Source organism: Archocentrus centrarchus, chromosome 8 (genome assembly GCF_007364275.1).
Source record: "Archocentrus centrarchus isolate MPI-CPG fArcCen1 chromosome 8, fArcCen1, whole genome shotgun sequence".
NCBI lineage: Eukaryota > Metazoa > Chordata > Actinopteri > Cichliformes > Cichlidae > Archocentrus > Archocentrus centrarchus.
The window spans coordinates 16,144,840-16,167,398 of NC_044353.1; the positions used below are offsets into that span (position 1 = coordinate 16,144,840).

Genomic DNA, 22,559 nt, shown 5'->3' on the forward strand with positions numbered 1-22,559 from the left:
TTTTTTTTATATGTGTAGATAATTTGTGATGTAGCAGTGTAACTTCATGTGTGAACACTGTTCATAAACAAGTAGTGGTGAGCAGTATGAATTATTTTTTTTGTTGTTGCAAGTTTACCAATCAAATTATATTTGTTTTTCTTCACAGGTCAAGTAAAACAAAGGGAATGTGAAAGGACCTTTGAGTGTGAAAAAAAAAAAATATATATATTTTTCATATAATCTCATGCTATCATGTAAGTAATCACAATTGTCTTTTTAACTGCAAAAACTTTATTGCTTTTTGAAAATAAATGTTTCAGTGAAGATAAATTTGTCTTTCTTTCTTTCATTATTTTTAAACTGTTACCATTGTCTGAAGTTTTATCTGTTTAATAAGTATCATTTCTGTGTATTTAATATTTTGTCTTTTTTTTTTTTGTTTACTCTGTAGTATACAGTTATGTTCATCACATCCACAGCACCTGGAGTCAGCAGCCTGTGTTATACCGAATATGCAAAGTAGTAGATTTTACAGTCGGTTGCTTTTTAGTCTATTATTACAAGATTTGAGAAGTAAAACCTTTGGCAAAGTCATGAGAAGTGATGTGATATGCATGCAAACTGAAATGAGAAATTTAAATGTGCACTTGGTTTCTCTTACTGGCATAACCACATCTCACACCTGGTGTCTCTGATGCGCCGTTGGTCTTTGCATTGTTTCGCTTCTGTATTTTGGCACTTTTTTGGGACCTGGGTGTTACTCAATGCTTCCGCTTGCTGCTTGCCCTCATCACTCTGCCCTATCATGCATAACATCTGTGCAACAGACTTCCAGCCGTGTCTCCACCTGACTCAACAACACCAAAAAAAAAAAAAAAAAGTAAAAGCACAACTGCCATCTAGCTTAGATACAGAGATACTACACTTAGAACTGAACTTAAACAGTTGTTCATTTATCAGAATCTGAAGGTATGTATACTTGAGGTCTTTTTTTTTCTTATGTTGACACAATATTTATAATGAGGCATGCAAAGTCAAACTAATCTCTGTTCTACCTCAGAATTACGGATTTTCGCGCCAAACATCACACTGTACCCCGTCTGGGATGGGGAATTTGGGACCTCACCAGTAAAGCTCATCTGCACCCTAAGTGGCTACTTTCCAGATGACCTGAAACTGGAGTGGCTGCAGGACAAAAAAACACTGAGTCAAAACGATGAGGCAAACAGAAGGAAGCTGCGAAGTTTAGCGGGAGAGGAGAAAACCTTCAGCCTAAGTAGCGAGTTTAAGCCAGATATGACAGCGTGGGCAGAAGGATCAGATTTTACCTGCACTGCCAGTCTCAGTAACACTGAATATAGGAAAACAATAAAGAGCTGTCAATGTAAGTATATACAGCTACTAACTCAAAGTATACAATTAACATGCACATTTGCAGTTATATCTAAAACAATCTAAGAACAGTTTTTAGAGAAAGTTAGGTTTCATTAGCTTGCTATATTGACAAGCACATTTTTCTTACAGTCCAAAGAAGTTCTCCTCCTTCCATTCATGTGGAGCTTCCCAGCTTCGAGGCTGTAATGTCACAATCTAAGGTGCAAGCAACGTGTTTGGTCCACACTCATTTTTATGCCAAGATCACCTGGCTGATTGACGGTAAAGCTACAAGTGACAGAGTGCAAAGAGTAAACAACATAACTCATATAAGCAGTAAACTTACAGTTTCCTCGAGTCAGTGGAAGCAACTGAAGAGTTTAACATGCAGAGCAGAGCATAAGTGCTTCCCTTCTGCTGAGAAGACCATAGATATCTCAGGTAAGACTGCAACATGGAAATCAGACCTGACCAAAGAGGACCTGAAATAATCATTTGACTTTGTTTCTGTATATTATCATCCAGGTCCTGCAGTTAGAACTCCATTGGTGGAGATCAGACGATCTCTCCCAGATCTGCTGAAGGGAAACAGTGCAGTGTTTGAGTGTGACATCAAAGAGCTGTCGTCACATGACCTCTACGTCACCTTACAAGTGAACGATGTTGACTTTCCTGAAAAACAATATTATGATCTTCCTGAAGGCCCGGGCCTCCTTTCAATCAGTAGTCGATTCACTGTCCCTCAGGATCACTGGAGGAAAGACAAAACATTTACCTGCAAAGTGAATCAAGGCTTTTCTGCAAGCTTTAAGTCAAACTCCACTGGCAATGTTTTTGGTGAGGAGATCTACTCTTGTTTCCTTTGACTGCAGCTGATTTCCCTTTGTTGCTTTATCTGTTATTTGTTTCCATTAAATGGATTAATTGATGCACTGATTCATCTTTCTTTAGCGGACCCATCAGTGGAACTTTATCTGGCCCCCAGTAACAGGCCTGAAAAACAGACACTCTTATGCTCTGGACGAGGCTTCGACCCTCAAATTATATGGTTTTCCAAGTCTCAGCAAAGGCCTCAGTCACACAGTGATATCAGCATGGGTGTGGATGGACGTGCCAGAGTAAACAGTCAACTTATTATTGATCAGTCTGAGTGGAAAACAGGGAAGGTGTTCACTTGTGAAGTGTTTGACAAGTCTCTGAATAAAAGTGTCAAGGAGGAAATGCACATTTGTTCAGGTAAAAGTACAAAATAAAGGCACAAATCTATCCAAATGTCTACTTTCTAGCAACAAGGAAAATAGTATATTTCATATAGATGTAATTTACTCCAGATTTAGACCTACTTCATGATTTTTTTTTTCTCTGACAGCTTTTTCAAGTTCTCCTCCTTCCATTCATGTGGAGCTTCCCAGCTTCAAGACTGTAATGTCACAATCTGATGTGCAAGCAACGTGTTTGGTCCACACTCATTTTGATGCCAAGATCACCTGGCTGATTGACGGTAAAGCTACAAGTGACAGAGTGCAAAGAGTAAACAACATAACTCATATAAGCAGTAAACTTACAGTTTCCTCGAGTCAGTGGAAGCAACTGAAGAGTTTAAAGTGCAGAGCAGAGCATAAGTGCTTCCCTTCTGCTGAGAAGACCATAGATATCTCAGGTAAGACTGCAACATGGAAATCAGACCTGACCAAAGAGGACCTGAAATAATCATTTGACTTTGTTTCTGTATATTATCATCCAGGTCCTGCAGTTAGAACTCCATTGGTGGAGATCAGACGATCTCTCCCAGATCTGCTGAAGGGAAACAGTGCAGTGTTTGAGTGTGACATCAAAGAGCTGTCGTCACATGACCTCTACGTCACCTTACAAGTGAACGATGTTGACTTTCCTGAAAAACAATATTATGATCTTCCTGAAGGCCCGGGCCTCCTTTCAATCAGTAGTCGATTCACTGTCCCTCAGGATCACTGGAGGAAAGACAAAACATTTACCTGCAAAGTGAATCAAGGCTTTTCTGCAAGCTTTAAGTCAAACTCCACTGGCAATGTTTTTGGTGAGGAGATCTACTCTTGTTTCCTTTGACTGCAGCTGATTTCACTTTGTTGCTTTATCTGTTATTTGTTTCCATTAAATGGATTAATTGATGCACTGATTCATCTTTCTTTAGCGGACCCATCAGTGGAACTTTATCTGGCCCCCAGTAACAGGCCTGAAAAACAGACACTCTTATGCTCTGGACGAGGCTTCGACCCTCAAATTATATGGTTTTCCAAGTCTCAGCAAAGGCCTCAGTCACACAGTGATATCAGCATGGGTGTGGATGGACGTGCCAGAGTAAACAGTCAAATTGTTATTGATCAGTCTGAGTGGAAAACAGGGAAGGTGTTCACTTGTGAAGTGTTTGACAAGTCTCTGAATAAAACAGTCAGCAAAAACATCAGTCTCTGTTCAGGTAAAGTGAAAATGCAATTCATATAATACACATTCAGAATGCAGTGAGACTATCTTTGAATAAAAATTATTGTCATGAGATTCTTTATATGTGTCTTATGGGTTTTACATATTCTCTACTTTTCATATTATTTTTTTTTCAGTAACTCCAGCATCATCTCAGATAGTCGGGGTTTACGTTCAGGGACCACCACTACAACAGCCTGAGAACAAAGGACCCATGACTATTACCTGTCTTCTGGTCGGCCCTCATCTTAATGATTTTTCCATCACCTGGAAAGTGGATGGCAAAATAATCCCTGACCAACTTGTTCATACTAATACTTCAGTAAGTCACAGCAATGGGACAGAGACTCGCCAGAGCTTCCTTCATGTGTCGGCAGAGGATTGGAATGCATATAAACAAGTTTCATGTGAAGGAAAGCATCCATGTTCCAAACAGGGCAATGAAGATCATATAAGCAAAAGCAGAGGTAATGCTTTGATAAAACTTCTATGGGTGCAACAGACAGGAAAATATAATATATTTGATGATGTTTGCTTTGATGTGACTGTATTGTTCCTCTTCTCTCCTTTTTGTGTTTTTCTAGACCTCCAAACACCAACAGTGAAGATAATGCCATCATATGCCCCTGAACCCTCTGTGTCTGATATCCTAACCCTTGTTTGCCTAGTTTCTGGATTTTTCCCAGCTAATATCATAGCATACTGGGAACAAGATGGCCAGAGAATCCCATCCTCTCATTACATTAACAGTCCTCCATGGAAATACGCAGGGAGCAGCTCTTACTCTATGAACAGCAGACTAAATATATCCAAAACTGAAGACAAAGCGTCTACGTATTCTTGTGCTGTCCAACATGAGTCATCTATAAAGCCTGTTGAAACCTCTGTAACTAATGTGTTTGGTGAGCAGCTGTTTAGCACTTAATATTTATCTGTTATTTCCATTGCTTTCATTTGAACAAGCTGATTAAAAGTGATTAACTGATTACTAAAAATGTTGTGGCTATCTCTCCAGCCTCCATGATCTACAGCCAACCATCAGCCTACTTGCTCCAGGGCTCAAATGAATTTGTGTGCCTGGTCTTTGGCTTCAGCCCTGTATCCATTAACATCACTTGGTTTCATAATGGGGGCACAGAACTGCTGAACTACAACACCAGTGAGCCCCACAGAGGCCCAGACGGAAAGTTCAGTATCCAGAGCCACCTTGACCTGTCCCAAGCCAAATTCTTTCCTGGGACGGTCCTCACCTGCAGGGTGACTCATGCCAACACCACCCTGTCCCTGAATATATCAAAACCAGGTACTAGATCATTCATTGATAGTATAACAATATTAAGGTAATAAATAACTGACAAATTTATATATCATTTACAGACACGCAGGAGCACTGTAATTTATTTGATGACATTTTGCACGCTGATGTAAACCTCGACACAGCCGAGGAAACCTGGAATATGGTTTTCACCTTCCTTGGTTTTTTCATCATCCTCACTATTTATGCTATCATAGTTACATTGATTAAGGTAAGCATTTGTTCTTTTCTTGTTTAAAATTAAGAGTCTAATCCAGTTTCTCATATAAACTGTGTGGGTTCACCATTATTATTATTATTAGCTGTTGTTGTTGTAGTTTAAAATCACACTTGTATTAATTTTAATACAAAACAATACAAAACTGCCACCAAAAGTTGTGACATTCTCTTTTTTCCTTTCAGACTAAATGATGATGCTCAGCTTCTGTGTTATGATTGAAATGAGGAACTTTGGGGATTTTTGACCGCATGTGGCCTGACTAGTTTGAACATGTAATCCGTTGTGTTTCCATTGTTACTAATGAAATTGTTCACGCTGTACAACGTTTAGTGTTTTTGCTTTGTGCTCGGTGTGTCATGTATGTAAGATGAAGTGAGAAAATGAATGAAAAAATGAATAAAAGAAACTAATGTCTGAATATCTGCTCTCCACTCCTTCTTCTTGACTTCAGAAAAATGCAAATATGCTTCAGAGAATAAAAATTGATGACATATTTTGATATAAGTGTGTTTATCCTTCAGGAAATTGCTCAGCACCACAGTGCACAATGTCGCAACACAACAATTGTATTACTCAGATTTTCCACAAGAGTGAGACAAAGTTCCATGTGCTTGCAGTAATATGGGTGTCACCTGTATGTGAAAGACGAGTCATGTTGTAATTTAAAGATGCTGACAGATGGGATGCAGTAGTGTGATGAAGAGGTTCATTCATTTGAAAGCACAAAGACTGTTTTTGTATCTCTTCTTGTTTCCACACATAAACAGTGTCAGTGTGAATCTGTGCACACTCTGTCTTTGAGTGAGAGCTTAGAGTGTGTTTCCATGTGCATTTGTGTACCTTGTGGGTTTAGAGGAATTCACATCTGGGAGGAATGACACTAAACACATTAATGCTTACTATTGGCTACCTCTGAAGTGATCTGGCAGTGTGTCTGCCCCGATTGGCTGTGGCCTGTGGCAGCCAGCCCAAATCTGTGACGCTGTTGCTGGGATGGAGTCACAGCATGCTGCTGCCAGTCTAAGTGCTGAGGGGCCGGCAACGGGGAAGCCAGGGCACCATGCCCAGCAGGCTGACTGAGAGCGTCTCCCTGTCTGACACCCCCGCAAAGCACCCTCCCCCCCTAGGTCCTTACCTGAACCCTTCTGTGTGTCCACACAACCCAAGGATAAATTAAAACCAAACATCCTACCTGAGCCAACAAGGCGACAGTAGAATGCTGGTTAGTCTGAGCAGGTCCCAGCATTAAATGTTTAAACTGACAAGCAGTGTAGTGCTGAAAAGAACATAAATGCCCCATTAATTCAAAGAGGAAAATAAAGATTTGTCTTTAAAAAAATTAAGTTAGCTAATATTTCACTTATCAAGAGAGAAGCAGGCTGTTGAGCAACCAGACTATCCTGGTTTTGTCTTATTTAATTATAACAAAAATGGATATTATATATATATATATATATATGTATATATATGTATATATATACATATATATATACATATATTATGGAATGCCATTTAGGAAATATTATATATATATATTAAAATGAGAGTCTGAATATATTGAATGAAACTTGAATATATTGAATGAAAGTCTGAATATATTGAATGAAAGTCTGAATATATGGAATGATGTTTGAATATATTGAATGATGTCTGAATATATTGAATGAAAGTCTGAATATATGGAATCATGTCTGAATATATTGAATGAAAGTCTGAATATATGGAATGATGTTTGAATATATTGAATGAAAGTCTGAATATATGGAATGATGTTTGAATATATTGAATGATGTCTGAATATATTGAATGAAAGTCTGAATATATGGAATGATGTCTGAATATATTGAATGATGTCTGAATATATTGAATGAAAGTCTGAATATATGGAATGATGTTTGAATATATTGAATGATGTCTGAATATATTGAATGATGTCTGAATATATTGAATGAAAGTCTGAATATATGGAATGATGTCTGAATATATTGAATGATGTCTGAATATATGGAATGATGTTTGAATATATTGAATGATGTCTGAATATATTGAATGAAAGTCTGAATATATGGAATGATGTCTGAATATATTGAATGATGTCTGAATATATTGAATGAAAGTCTGAATATATGGAATGATGTTTGAATATATTGAATGAAAGTCTGAATATATTGAATGATGTTTGAATATATTGAATGAAAGTCTGAATATATGGAATGATGTTTGAATATATTGAATGGAACTTGAATATATTGAATGAAAATCTTAATTTACTGACTGAAAAACCTCATGTGTAACAGGTCTCTCTGAATTCCCAGCCTTTACAAAATGGCAGCAGGTCAGATATTTCACTACTTTGTAGAGCTTGACAACTGTCTGGCGACAGCTGGTCACATCACAAGCAGTACACAGAATTTGGAGTCTATATCGCGTCACCTTGAAGATCATATTTCCATTATTAGAAGTTTCCTAGGACTTATGAGCAATAATGTTCAACAAAATGTTGCTGAGAGAAGATTATGTATAATTCTTGAAGGAATTTATGACTCATTGATGGAGCTATCAACTGAGATAACAGTTCGAGTAGAAGCTGAAGCACATGGTATGGGGACAGCATACCATTCAACATCACAAAGAGGAAGGCCAAGGTAAGTAATGAAAAAAATAATCACATAACATTTGTGCACTTGATACAATCAAGGAAAATGTATTCACACATTTAAATCAACATATTTGCTATTTTGTTTCTTACTTTTTTAGGTACAACATACCAGCTGCTCAGCTGACTGACATGAGAGACTTAGGGTTTAGCTGGATGGCTATATCTCGAATGTTGTCAGTAAGCGTTCGTACACTGTATAACCACAGGATACAACTAGGTTTAGTGGACTATGGAAGTTTTATCAACATTTCAAATGCTGACCTTGATCATCTCATTGCTGAGATTCTCACACAAACTCCTGGCTCAGGAGAGTCCTACATTACTGGTAGTTTGAGGGGGAGAAGGATCAGAGTTCAGCGGTGGCGGGTGCGAGAGCGTTTAAGAATAGTTGATCCAGTGGGAAGAGCCTTGAGAGGACGGAGGGCAATTCAGAGGAGGGTCTACAATGTCACTGTCCCAAATCAAGTGTGGTATGTGTTGTTGTTTGTGTTTGTTTGTTTATTTGATTAATGTTAGTTAATACTCCCAAGCTCATCAAGATTAATGTAATTATTTTAGATGATCAAAATAATATGAAATAATAATCACACTACTGTGTAAGATGTAAACAAAAAATATTTCATATAAAATTTATATTGAAATGGGAATTTAAAAAAATTTACATCTCTAGGTTGCAATAGGCTACTTGATAAAAGAGGCAGCATGTCAAATTCATAAACCTTTATTTTGATGCACATCCAGTGTCATAATAATCTATTTCTTCTTATTCCAGGCATATTGACACAAACCACAAGTTAAATCCATGGGGATTTGTGTTTCATGGAGGAGTTGATGGCTACAGTCGCTGCATTACCTACCTCAGATGTTGCACAGACAACAGAGCATCAACTGCTCTGCAACTTTTCCAGAGTGGTGTTGATATCTTTGGACTCCCACATCATGTCAGGAGTGATGCTGGCAGTGAGAATATGGATATTGCACGGTTTATGATTGAACAGCGTGGGCCAAACAGAGGAAGCTTTATGGTTGGGCGTAGTGTTCACAATCAAAGAATTGAAAGATTGTGGGGAGAACTAAACAGAGTTGTTTCAGCATACTTTAAAAACCTTTTCCTCTTTATGGAAAATGTTGAAATTTTAGATAGCACTGACCCACTTCATATTAGGGCTCTTCACCATGTATACCTTCCAAGAATTAACAGATCTGTGGATGAATTTGTAAATCAGTGGAATCACCACAGCTTAAGGACAATGGAAAATAGGTCCCCCCTACAGCTGTGGACAGTTGGAATGTTGCAACTTCCTCAGCATCAAAGACCGCTGAGTCACGTGGATGTGAGACATCTTCCTTATGATCACCAGCAGCTGACTCCTGGCTTGAGGCAGATCAATCCCTTGAGTGACGATGGAAATCATGGCATTGAACTTTTTTTGACAGCATGTCGCATACTTCAACTAAGTTATTAGTTTGTGTACTTATTACCGTTCATAATATAAAGTTGTGAATTGTCACAACATTGAGAAGATCCCAAAACCCCAAGATTATTACTAAGTAAAAAGTTGATGACCAGTTTAATCTTCAGTTTTGCCTTTTAAATTACAAAAATTGATTATGTTTAAATGTTTTCTTGTATGAGGAACTGTTGTTGCACCATACAAAAACTTAGTGTATGTTACATATTGTATCATAATGTACTAATTCTTCTGTTAATAAAGGATGAAACTGAATCTTTTACGAAATATGAATCTCTTATACATTTTATTAACTATCAAACAGAAAAAGACATTTTTATCTCTTCTATGGAATCTTTGACAACAGACACAAAAATGGCAAAAAGTCCATACAAATTCAGAACACAGAAAACTTTGTTAGAAAGGCATTAGTACCCTATAGTATAGGGCTGGGCAACAATGAGATTAAAAAAAAAAAAAAAAGCAATGAAAATACCCCTGTGTAGAAGACAACTGGCTGTGAGTAATTTGTTTACTCATACACCTTGTAGTTGTATAACTACTTTTAACATAACCAATGCCAACCATATCTTTGCCAAATTTATGGACAATGGGTACTTTGACGGTGGTGCAGGAACTACCTGGTTATAGAAACAGTGAGATGAGACTGTCAGTCCCACTTTTAATGTATAGGATTACTGTTTTGAGTGGGCATTTTCATAAAAAAAATACCTTACTTTTTCAAAGCTTAAACAAGATGTTTTTAAAACTTACAGCTAACCAGTGAGTTAAACTGAAAATGAAAATCAATATGAATCACTGATTAAAACAAGGTCAAAACAGGACACTGAAATAAAGCTACCTTACCAGAACATATTTGAAAATGTGCTCTAGGAATTATAAAATGCCAACTCCGTCAACAACCACATCTAGCCAAAGTATTTAAAATGCAAGCCAACATATTGGAAACACAAGAACATGGCTTATAAACCTGTATGGCATGGATTATAGTTTCTCTCTGCATCCAGTGCTTTTTTAGCACTGCTAAAAGGTTAACGTATCTGAAATAGTGCAACACAGGCTGAAAATGTGCTGCAGAAGCAACAGTGAGGTTCTAACATTTTCTCTTGCTGCCTGCAGGGCTGTTAAATAATCTAATGTTACTAATCTAATGATCTAATGTCATATCCCACCCATATATAGGCAGGAAAACTGATTAACTACAATGCAAAAACAAGTGCCTGACATTTATTGACTGCAACAAGATAAAAGAAAATGCATATGCAAAACAAACCAAAAAAAAAAAACCTCTTATCATGATTACAACCCTTGAGAATACACATCATGCTCGTCCAAATCCTGGTGAATTCCGTATTGCAAAATCCATGTCTGATTTGAATGAGCTGTATACTGCATGAACTGGTATACGAAGAATAATTTCACAAGTGTTGGCAACTGGAAATTTGCAGTTTGTGATAAACTCAAGGCTTGGCTTTGGAGAGAAACCCAGTGCCGGAATGCTGTCACATCCAGTGCAGAAAACAAGGATATCTTCCAGAGAGACATCGTTTTCAACTGTAAAATAGAAAAAAATACATAATCACAATGAGATGATAACTAGGATTATTGGTATTTTGGTACAGTAAAATACCAGAAAATTTATGCAAAATAATGTAAAGAAGGAGCGGTTAGGCATTATATAAAATATTACATATATTGGAAATTAAGTAATTTGAATGCCACATATAAAGCATCAGCATTCAATCTATACAGTTAAACTATAATATCAAAGAAAGGAGTTGTGAAGAAGACAATAAATTAAACTCAGGTGGAGGCAGAAAGAGCCAATTACTGGTACTCAGTAGCCATAATAATGAAGGCAATCCTTTTAATTATATGACCCTGCAGAAAATTGAGAATTTTGATTTAATGGTAAATGGACTGGCTCTTATATAGCGCTTTTCTACTCAGTCTTAGCACTCAAAGCGCTTATACAACACGTGTGCATTTACCCATGCACACCCATTCATACAAGCACTTCCATGATTAATTAAGCTAAGTGCTTTTTATTATCTAACATTCACACACATTCATACTCCGACAGGATGTTCGGAGAGCAACTTGAGGTTAAGTATCTTGCCCAAGGATACATTGGCATGTAGCCTGGAGTAGCCAGGAATCAAATCGCTGACCTTCTAATCAGTAGGTGACCCACTCTACCTACTGAGCTACAGCCACTCTCCTTCCTCCCAGTGACTGATTTAATGTCAAACACTTACATTCAGCCTCCTGAAGATAGTCTTGCCAGAAAGCCAGGGTTCGGCACTCGTCTTGGAATGCATTACTTCCTCGCTCGGAGTGAATGATCTTGAAAAGATTCTCCATATCAGTCGCTTTCAGAGCTTTTCCAGCTTTCACGAAAAGGCACTTCATCTGAAGAGGATATTTCTGTAGAGCATCTAGGACACCTAGAGACCTCAAGCCATCTCTGAACCTAGCCAAAATTGAACAAAGTGTAATTGTAGTTTATGTGTACTGTACAGTTGACCCACTTATTTTTCATTAAATTTACAGATTAAAACACATGCCTACATCAACATGAATAAAATGTTAATATTCATAGATAATGAGCTTTAAAGATATACAAGGTCATATACATGAATATATATTTACACTTTCTGTTCTGTTAAGACCTGTACCAGTGTGAGACTGTTTTTACTTGTGGCTTTAACTCAAATGTTAATACTATTACTGTACAGACCTGCATCACTGAACGAAGATATGTTAGGATAATACTGAACAGGTTAAAAGAAAGGATAAAATGAACATCCATCCATCTTCTTCCACTTATCAAACTGAGGGTTGCTGGGGGCTGAAGCCTATCCCAGCTACCATAGGGCAAAAGGTGGGGTACAACCTGGACAGTTCACCAGAACACATTTTTTTAAAAATATATAAAGTCAGAAAAATAAAGCCTCCCCACACAGAGTTGGGGAGGCTTTATTTTTCTGACCATTATGGTATGTGTTTAAACATACCTTTCAAAAGGTGCACGGGTTCGCTGGAGGACATACCAGTGAGCCAAATCCAAAGCAGTTTCTTGTTTGTTTTCCAGTGTTATGCAAACATTGTGACCAGCAAGACTGATCAAGCTGCCTGCCTGTGCAACTGCAACCTGCAGTTGTGATTTTGTGTCAGCTTCTAAGATCTAAAAAACACATCAGGAAATAAAAATAGTAAATATTTGATTATATTTTTTGGAAGAACACGCACAACTATTAGCTTCAGTTTGTAAGTATTATATTAAGTCTTTAAAACCCCACAATGCATCAGGAGTTGAAAAACTGAAGCTGGAAAAACAAGCGCATTCATTAAATTCTGAAATTTATGAACAAACCCTATGTAATGTACATTTCTAATTGGGAAAAAAGCACACCTGAGAACTGTGTTAAATGTAACAACCAATGAGGGCACTAATACCACCACCATAACCTGCCACACAGAATTGTGTCTCTAGGTATTATTTATGGCTTCGTAAATGCCAAAAGACATATTTTTAATTTCATCATTCTTGTAGCCCTTAATAAGGTTTTTACCAGAGAGTTGCAGGACTTTTAATTGTAGTGAAAAATTAGTCTAAAATTAGTAATATGTGTAAATTTTCAAAATACTCAGCAACATAAGGGAAATATGCTCACCGATTGCACCTGTGACCTTGTTTCTTCATCAGTAATATGGTCAGTGTTGACTTTGATGTTGTCTGGACCCTTTTGAAGACACTCATACAAGAGTTCAGATAAGAAACATGGACTCTGTCCTCCATGGGCAATTGACATTGCCATGATCTGGCCAGCGCAGAAGTATCCATTGTCTTTCATTGCTGTTAATAAATAAAATGAAACATCTGTCAAAAGCTTGCATGACTGTTTGTTGTTACATTACCACCATATTATTGTTTTTTACTAGCAGTTAGCAAATTTTCTTTCTGGAAAAATTATTGTCCATATTGTTAGATCTGCAAGTGTTTGGACAGTGACAAAATTACTGTAATTTTGCTTCAGAATGCCACCATGGTGGATTTTAAATCAAACAATCAGATGGGACTGAAGTACATACTGTGAAGGGATTTTGTAAAAATTTTGCATTAACTGTTTAGGAATTACAGTCCATCATCTTTAGAGGCACAAAGGTAAATGGACAAGCTAACACTATTTTAAATATGTGTGTTATTTTTAATGCAAGGATGGAAATCCTTTGCAGTCAATAACCGTATGAATTCTAGGACCCATGGGCATGGTCAAATGCTGCATTTCATCCATTGACATTCTTTGCTAGGTCTTTACTGCAGCTGCCTTCAGTTGCTGCTTGTAACCTGAATAGTAACTGAAAAGGATGCTCTGTTAGACTGAGATTGGCTGCTGAAACTCTTGGGTTGCATTTGCAATATACTTTGAATCAATATTCATCTGCACTGTGAAGCTATGTCACTGTACACTTCACAATGCATCCTGCTACTTCCATCAGCACTCACATCATGAATAGACACTAGTGGCCCTACTAGTGGTTCTACTGGCAGCCATACATGCCCTTGGCATAACACTGCCTCCACCATGTATGACAGATAATGCCACACATGGTGCTATCAGCTTCACATCATGAGCTGTTTATCTCATTTTTCCCTTTATCATTCTGGTTCAACTTCATATTAGTTTCATCTGTTCACAGTTTTTTTCAGAACTGTGCAGGCTCTTTTAGATGTTTCTTGGCAAAGTCCTTGTTCTTGACTGTAGCTAGTAGTTTAAACCCTGTTTCCATTCATGAAGGCATTTCTTGATTGTCAACTGACTGTTTAACAGTCATTTGTCCAAATATTTTTGAGCCTCTAAAAATGAGGGAGTATGTCTAAAAATGTCCATAATTTATAAATTTGCAGTATTTTTGTCAAATTTTGAATTAAAGCTGATGGTCTGCACTTCAGTCACATCTTGATTGTGTAAATTAAAATGCTTTGTGGTGGGGAAAAGATTGTGTCACTGGCAAAAAAAAATATAGGTTTAGTTTTATAAAACCCAGAAATCTTACATTTAATCACAAACAATTTATGTACAATGTATTGATCCAAAATAAATCCAGTAGGAACAATTAACTAAACCATAAATACCTTTGGAATTGCACGTAAGGACTTTAGCATTAGGTGGACCTTCAAAAATGCCAATTTTGTCCTTGACTTCATCAAGGCAAAGTCGGAAGAACTCCCGAGTAGGTCCTCCATTGTCAACAGCACCCTCAGATATTCCATAGTCATCAGTAAACTTGACATCTATGTTCTTCTCAGGTGAAAAATTGGATCTGCCCATGGCTCTGGATGCTCCATCCCACACATTTCGTCTTATGATATTGAAGCGTACAGTGCTGTCATTATTTACTCTAGAGACAATCTGCGCCATGATACTCTCTAAGCTCATCGGTAGGTCACTAAAACAATAAAAAACAAAACAGTAGAACAATAACATTTACTTTTTATCTTGCATTTCCAGATATAGCCAACAATTAAACACTGACAGCAATCCTCCATTTAAAAAAAGTAAACAATAAACCAAAATGTCAATGAAAAATATATAATTAATATGAAATTTGAAGAATCAACCTTCAAATGACTACAAAAATGACTGGATGCCATAAAAGGATATTGTGTATACATAAATGTAAAATATATTATTTTGGTTGCAGGTTGACTATTCAAGTTTATACAAAACAAGACACCAAGTGACTCCTATTCAGAATTACACTTCAAATGCTACAATTTATATAATATGCTGTACTGACCTCTCAATTGCACTTGAATCTAGAGACCTTGAAATGGCTTCTTGGAGGTCAGGGTCATCAGACAGGTATTCTTCCTCAAACAGGCCAAGATATGTACTGTAAAACCAGAATTTTGTATAAACAACATAAATTACGTATACATGAAGCTGATATAATTACATTACTACAAGACTTTGAACTTCATTGATGGTTTATTAACCTGAATGCTATGCAATGTATTTCAAGTAAGCTGAAATTAAGAACAAAATAATCAACACTTGAAAGTAGTCTAATTTTTTAAAAAAAGGCCAATTTTATATACGCTACTGTACAAAATTCTTAAGACACCCTTCATTTCTTTAAATTATACTTCGAAGGAGACTTGTAATTTTTTAAAGTGGTCTTGGGAACAGTCGTTCTCCAGGCTTTCATCCTTCAACAGGTCTTACAGAGTGATGAATCAAAATCTGATATTTTTGGTTCAAATTGTCAATATGTATGGAGGAGGTAGAGAAGCGAGGTACAACAGCGAGTGTCAAGAGTTATCTTTAACAACTAAAGCAGGCTCTGTCATAGTTTGGAGCTGCATTTCAGTCAGTGGTGTTGGACATCTGGTCAAAATTGATGGAACTATGAACAGAAAAGTAACATCAGATTTTGATCTATCATGCAAGACCATCTGGAAAGTATCTGATTGGCAAAAGCTTAATTTTGCAGTTATTCATTTTTCATGACAATGATCCCAAACACACTGCCAGTGCAGTAACAGCATACCTGGACAGAAAAAACACAATGGATTGGCCTCCTAAGAGCCCAGACTTTAATATTATTGAAGCAGTGTGGGATCAGCGTGAAAGAGCACAGAAAAGGCAGGAACATTCGAAGAAAAGCTTTGAATATCCTTCAAGAAGTCTGGAGAACTATTCCTGAAGACTGCTTAAAGAGATTACAAGAAAGCTGCCTAAAAGAGCTCAAGCTGTGCTGAAGAATAAAGTTTTTCATACCACATACTGACCTTTAAGCTCATTAGAACTGTACATTTTTTGCTCTTGCTTAAAATATTATATTTACATGTATGTTTGTACACGTTTCAATAAATTACTGCACCTATTTCCTATTTTCACAACAAAATATACAAAAAGGAACAGTGGATTGTGACTTTCGCACAAAATGCAGCTCAAAAAACCATTAAAAATACAAACAAAAGATAGACCTGTAGGATGTGCTGGATAAACTGGGTTGGGTGGGAGCATTAGACACACTGGAGGTGTTGTTAGCAGAGAAGACATGTGTGTCACCAGTAACATTGGCAGAGGAACCAACTGAGAAGCCATGTGAGTTGCCACTGGCAATGACAGATGTTCCACTAAAGAAAGGCTCATTCTCATCAAAAGTGACAACAGCAGGATCAGTGGACATTGTGAGAGTGTCGGCAGAGATGGAAGGGTCAACAGTACAAATATCTTGCGTAGCACCACACCAGATAACATCATCACCAGACATGGACTGTGTCTTAACAGTGTGTCTTTCAGCTGTAAGAACAAAAAGAACAGTGGTTTACTTTTTCAATAAAATTTCATTTTTACAATATGAGCACCAAGACACATATTGAGCTTGAACTTTTCATCTATTTTGTAACAGATTAAAATTTTTTTCCCCACTAAAAATCTTAAAATCAATTTGAATACCATTTTTAGGAAGACTGGATATTTAACTAAAGATTATACTAAATAACGGAAATTCAACCAACTTGACTTCATGTTTATTTGTATCTGATTTTACAGAAGAATATTTACCACATTTGTCAGAGTCCGATGTTTCTGTAAAATCATGCCCGCTTGTACTCTCTTCATCAGAATTTGGCTGTCAATTAAGATAGATAACAAAAAACTTCACTTGCACTATACTAACAACAAAATGGCATCATAAACTTTAATATTGTGAGAAAACATACTACCAGTGATAGTGTTTAAAGGCAGTTGTTGTCTTTCTCACTACCATTTCATGAACATGCATTACATTTCTTAAAATGCTCAACATTACTTACAGATTCTTTGTCCTCACTTAAAATGACCTTGTCAGGTCTGACATAAACAGACTTTTGATGAAACAGTTTTTTCAAAAGGTGTCCATTCAAAGTCTGTTTGGAAGTAAGTGATGGCTCAACTAGTTTGGTATGGCATGGCAGCAAGATTTGTAGCCTAGGGGGGGAAGAAAAACGTAGTGTATATGATTTTTTTTGTTAATACTAAAGGACTATAACACAGTACAGTATATGGAAAAGTTTCTTTTTTTATCAACTTTGAAAGATTACAATACAAGATTTCTGATAAATCTTTTATGCAAGCAGAAAAGATAAAATAAAACTACATTCTGTCAGTTTTGTATTACACATGTAAAATCATAATATATCCTGCAGTAACCCTGCAAAGGAAACTAAATATACCAACTAGCTTGTCAATGATAAGCAGCAGCAGCAAAAATGCATTTTAAACACCACCCAAACTCTGTCTTGATGCATGCTCAATCATCCAGTTAAAAAAAAAAATGCCAGTTGAATCTATTCATCAGGACATACTGCAGGGTTTTCTGTGGGAGACATTCTAAGACACCTTTGAAAACACAACTTCCAGTTTGGCTATTCCCAGATAATTTCTGGCATCAACCAAAGTTGACCTCTTACAGTGTATTACTTCTTACAGTTTGTTACCTTTACAGCTTACCTGCATCCTTCCACAACTGGTTGGAAGGCAGCCCTTATTGCTTGTACAACTTTGTCTGAGTCCCAGTCACAGCAAAACTCCAGTGCAGATTTTATATGTCCATTTTCAAAAAGCCAAGCTTTTCTGTTACGCCGTGGCACATGTGTAGTTGCATGGTCTGGCAAGAGAATCACCTCTTTGGAGAAAGACTGAGCCACAGAATGTAGACTGTCTAATTGGACTGGAAACCTAATGATCAATAAAGACAAAGTAAACATTATTATATATTTTAAATTATTTGTTTATGTGACAGATAGTGAATACTGTAATTTTATTAATCGAAATTGAAAAAAGTGTGCTGAACACAGCCCTGATTTACATAAACACAAACCGAACAAGCCTCTTAAATTATTCTTAAATTCACTGAGTACTTCTGAAAAGAGGTGACCATTTTTAAATTAATTAAAAATAATGTACTACCCAAAACGATGTACTAACAAATTAATGATGTCATTCACTTTTAAGAAAAACTAACCCACTTCCCAAAATTAACTGTTGTGTACAGTTTAGTGTCCACAATCACAGCTGTTAGTCTAGCACACTGACTTTCTCTGTTACATTTGTTTACTTAGCTTAATTCAGAAGTTGTAACTTTTGCCACCAGTAACTTTGGAGGGTTTAGTTCTGATCTTACCTCTTCTGTCTTGGGCCCTTTCGAGTGAAAGGGCGAAGATTGTAGACAGGGCCTGCTGTTGTAGAGGGTGCCTGAGATGTGGATGTGGAAGGCATGTTGTTCGTAATGTTAGCTTGAAACGCAGGAGCTGTCTGGCCAGAGAGGTTCATTGCATTTGGTCTTCCACGATGAAACAGTGAATAAATTTCTTCATCAGTACTACGATTCGGAACACTGCTGCCAGTATTAGGTTGGCCAGTACATGCATTTGCCAGGGTGTTAATTAGCTCCCCGTTATTTATAATTTCTGCTACTAAATTCCGTGCAGACTGACTCATAGTGCCACCTCTTGTGGCGACATTACTGCTTTGCATAATGAAAACACTAGATGGCGCAGAAGCTTCCGGTCAGAGATCATTCAATATATTCAGACTTTCATTCAATATATTCAGACATGATTCCATATATTCAGACTTTCATTCAATATATTCAGACATCATTCAATATATTCAAACATCATTCCATATATTCAGACTTTCATTCAATATATTCAGACATCATTCAATATATTCAAACATCATTCCATATATTCAGACTTTCATTCAATATATTCAGACTTTCATTCAATATATTCAGACATGATTCCATATATTCAGACATGATTCCATATATTCAGACATGATTCCATATATTCAGACTTTCATTCAATATATTCAGACTTTCATTCAATATATTCAGACTTTCATTCAATATATTCAGACATGATTCCATATATTCAGACTTTCATTCAATATATTCAGGTTTCATTCTATATATTCAGACTTTCATTCAATATATTCAGACATGATTCCATATATTCAGACTTTCATTTTAATATATATATATAATATTTCCTAAACGGCATTCCATAATATATATATATATATATACACATACATACATACATATATATATATATATATATATATATATATATATATATATATATATATATATATATATATATATATATATATATATATATATATATATATATATCTTGCGTTTGACCCTGGATACTGTGGCTCCTCTGAAAAAGAAGGCAAGAAATCAGAGGTGCTTGACTCCCTGGTATAACTCACAACCCTAAACCAGATAACCCATGAGCTGGAGAGGAAATTGAGTTTCGCTCATTTAGATAATCTTTATTTGGCCTGGAAAAATGGTTTGTTGGTCTATTAAAAAAAAAAAAAAAAAAAAAGGCCTCCATAAAGCTACTATTATTCCTCACTAACTTAGGTAAAGAGGAACAACCCCAGATTTCTCTCAAGCACTGAAGTGAGGCTGACAATGTCCTGATTCTGGGTCCACTGACCCAGCGTTTTTGTTTATACTTAGTTATTGAGTTGTGTTTACCTTTTCTGTGCTTCTTTTATTGTTATTGGTTATGTTTTAATTTCTGCTTTCCCAGTGTTTCCCGGTGTGGTGTGTCTAGTCCATGTCTTTGTTTTTCTGTCTTCCTTCCTGTTTTATTTTGGTGGTCCTCTGTTCCCCGTGTGTTGTGTTCTGTGTTACTTCTTTTTGTAATTATTAGTATTATTGTGTTCACCTGTGTTCCCAGCTGTGTCCACTCCCCTCATCAGCCCTCTGGTATTTAAAGCTCTCAGTTTGTTGTGTCTGTGTGCTGTCTGCTTTGTGTGCATTCACTTTTGTGCGTGTCTTGTTTGCCAGTGACACATTTCAACAGATGATAAATATATTTGTGGAATATTTTTAAGCCCTCACTGAGACTTGTTAAGCAGTTTGAGTGCTACTGAACATTCAATTTAAAAGAAGAGAAACCTGCTCACTCAGACCTTCAGGTGAAGGTCAGGGTTATTACAGATGTTCAAACAACTGTAAATTTTACCACCATGATAAAACAACCGTCCTCCAAAACAATATAGCTGACGTACAAAAGCTCCTCATATCCTGAAGAACTGACCACGCAGTGGCCCTCATATCAAATGTCAGTTTATTCCATATTTCCATGGAATCAACCAAAAGCAAGCAGAGTCTAATGAGAATGTAACAAAACCACATTTAGGATTAGTTTTTTTTAAAACATTTTATTACCAGACAAATCTTTCAAATCATAAGAAAGTGCTTGAAGTCACATATATTGCATACTTCACTGTGATATTTTGCACTGTAAGTAAGTTCCAAAGACCATCAAACATTATGATGAAACTGGCTCTTATCAGAACTGCCCCAGGAAAAGAAAACCAAGAATTCCTTCTGTTGAACAGGATCATCAGAGTTTGAAGCCTCAGAAACCACAAGTTAACAGCACCCAAGATAAGAGCCCACCTAAATGCCTCATAGAGTTTAAACTTCAAAATCTTGTTTATTTTCCCACCAGTCTGCTACACAGACCAACGAAGGGTGGAAGTGCTCCTGTGATAAGCAAACTCCTGAAATTAAAGTTAAGCTTCATAACTGGATAGTTTTATTCAACATTAATGTCTCACTTGTTATAGTTGGAAATTAATCATTAGCTCAGCTGTATTCCTTGATGTTGAAATGTGTTACGCTTGTTTTAACAGCTTATTTTGAATTAAAGATTTAAAATTAAACCACAAAAAGGAGAAAAAGTTCGTTCTCCGTTTAACCAGCTGTTTTTACACAGCTGTGCTTCACACTCACGGTTGCTAGGCGACATGAGCTACACAGAGGTGATGGCAGGTGACGCTGATATGAAGGCTAGCTGCTCACTTCCGGCCTTTGTGGTGTTCGTGGGCTGTGAAAGACGTGGGCTGGGTCCTTCGCAGGATGCGGCCCCTAATTTGGACATTGTGCGTCGATATAATCTGTATGCCGGGAACTCGCGCACTGAGAAAGGTTCCACGGTGCAAAGTGCGATTAAAATGCGTTAAAATTTTTAACGCGTTAATTTCCCCGTAATTAATTAATCGAAATTAACGCGTTAAAGTCCCACCCCTAATATATATATATATATATATATATATATATATATATATATATATATATATTTATATAAATTTTTAGATTTATTTTTTATATTTTTATACTTATATGTAAATATAAATATACATACAATACCGTACATACCGTACATATCTTACCGTACAAACCATACCGTATGTACCATACCTTACATATATTATAAATATTTAGATATTTATATTTTTTATATTTATATATATATATATATATATAATTTTTTTTGGATTTATTTTTTATATTTTTATACATATATGTAAATATAAATATACATACCATACCTTACATACAATACCGTACATATCTTACCGTACATACCATACTGTACCTACCATACGTACCGTACATTCCATACCATACATACCGTATGTACCATACCGTACAAACCATACCGTACGTACCATACCTTACATATATTATAAATGTTTAGATATTTATAATTTCTATATATATATATATATATATATATATATATATATATATATATATATATATAAATTTTTTAGATTTATTTTTTATATTTTTATACATATATGTAAATATAAATATACATACCATACCTTACATACAATACCGTACATATCTTACCGTCCATACCATACTGTACCTACCATATGTACCGTACATTCCATACCACACATACCGTATGTATGGCACATACCGTACAAACCACACCATACCTTCCGTACATACGTACAGTCCACAACATACATACCATATGTACGTACAGTATGTACCATACCGTACAAAAATATTAAAAATACAGTATGGTATATACTGTATTTTTATTCATATTTTTATATTTATATAAATATAAAATATACATTAAAAATATATATTTACAATTAATATTTTTAGTTTTTATATATTTATTTATATTTTATTTTTCATATATTTATACATTAATAAATATATATAGAAATATATTAAAACATA

The 22,559-nt window shown here is 36.1% G+C and overlaps 2 protein-coding genes across 4 annotated transcripts; one reads left to right on the top strand and one right to left on the bottom strand.

Moving 5' to 3' along the window:
- The first annotated feature begins 322 nt into the window (after positions 1–322).
- Positions 323–5,744, top strand: LOC115783980 (uncharacterized). The gene is made up of 12 exons (XM_030735010.1): positions 323–1,366; positions 1,507–1,797; positions 1,882–2,193; positions 2,308–2,592; positions 2,726–3,016; positions 3,101–3,412; positions 3,527–3,811; positions 3,954–4,283; positions 4,401–4,718; positions 4,832–5,119; positions 5,194–5,342; positions 5,534–5,744. The coding sequence occupies exons 1-12, from the start codon at positions 1,009–1,011 to the stop codon at positions 5,540–5,542; spliced, it is 3,228 nt and encodes a 1,075-aa protein (XP_030590870.1). The 5' UTR covers positions 323–1,008; the 3' UTR covers positions 5,543–5,744.
- Positions 5,745–9,857: 4,113 nt separating this feature from the next.
- On the bottom strand, positions 9,858–19,026 carry LOC115783985 (G2/M phase-specific E3 ubiquitin-protein ligase-like). 3 transcript variants are annotated; one of them, XM_030735018.1, is made up of 11 exons: positions 18,663–19,026; positions 17,990–18,217; positions 17,314–17,467; positions 17,063–17,129; positions 16,480–16,798; positions 15,288–15,383; positions 14,623–14,936; positions 13,160–13,341; positions 12,536–12,669; positions 11,741–11,955; positions 9,858–11,036 (listed from the first exon to the last, which is right to left on the bottom strand). In XM_030735018.1, the coding sequence occupies exons 1-11, from the start codon at positions 19,013–19,015 to the stop codon at positions 10,804–10,806; spliced, it is 2,295 nt and encodes a 764-aa protein (XP_030590878.1). In that variant the 5' UTR covers positions 19,016–19,026; the 3' UTR covers positions 9,858–10,803. The 3 variants fall into 3 exon arrangements, with proteins under 3 accessions (XP_030590878.1, XP_030590877.1, XP_030590879.1); XM_030735017.1 differs by having other exon boundaries at positions 12,500–12,669; XM_030735019.1 differs by lacking the exons at positions 9,858–11,036; positions 11,741–11,955 and adding an exon at positions 11,969–12,378 and having other exon boundaries at positions 12,500–12,669.
- Between the last annotated feature and the right edge of the window lie 3,533 nt (positions 19,027–22,559).

Excerpts from the sequence above, each read along its gene's own strand:
- LOC115783980 (XM_030735010.1), top strand. The coding sequence starts at position 1,009 with ATGCAAAGTCAAACTAATCTCTGTTCTACCTCAGAATTACGGATTTTC. Across the intron at positions 4,284-4,400 it reads TCATATAAGCAAAAGCAGAG|ACCTCCAAACACCAACAGTG; the intron begins GTAATGCTTTGA and ends GTGTTTTTCTAG. Across the intron at positions 5,120-5,193 it reads CCTGAATATATCAAAACCAG|ACACGCAGGAGCACTGTAAT; the intron begins GTACTAGATCAT and ends TATCATTTACAG.
- LOC115783985 (XM_030735017.1), bottom strand. The coding sequence starts at position 19,015 with ATGCAAAGCAGTAATGTCGCCACAAGAGGTGGCACTATGAGTCAGTCT. Across the intron at positions 17,468-17,989 it reads CCAGTTGTGGAAGGATGCAG|GCTACAAATCTTGCTGCCAT; the intron begins GTAAGCTGTAAA and ends TTCCCCCCCTAG. Across the intron at positions 11,956-12,499 it reads ACCCGTGCACCTTTTGAAAG|GTTCAGAGATGGCTTGAGGT; the intron begins GTATGTTTAAAC and ends AATTTTGGCTAG.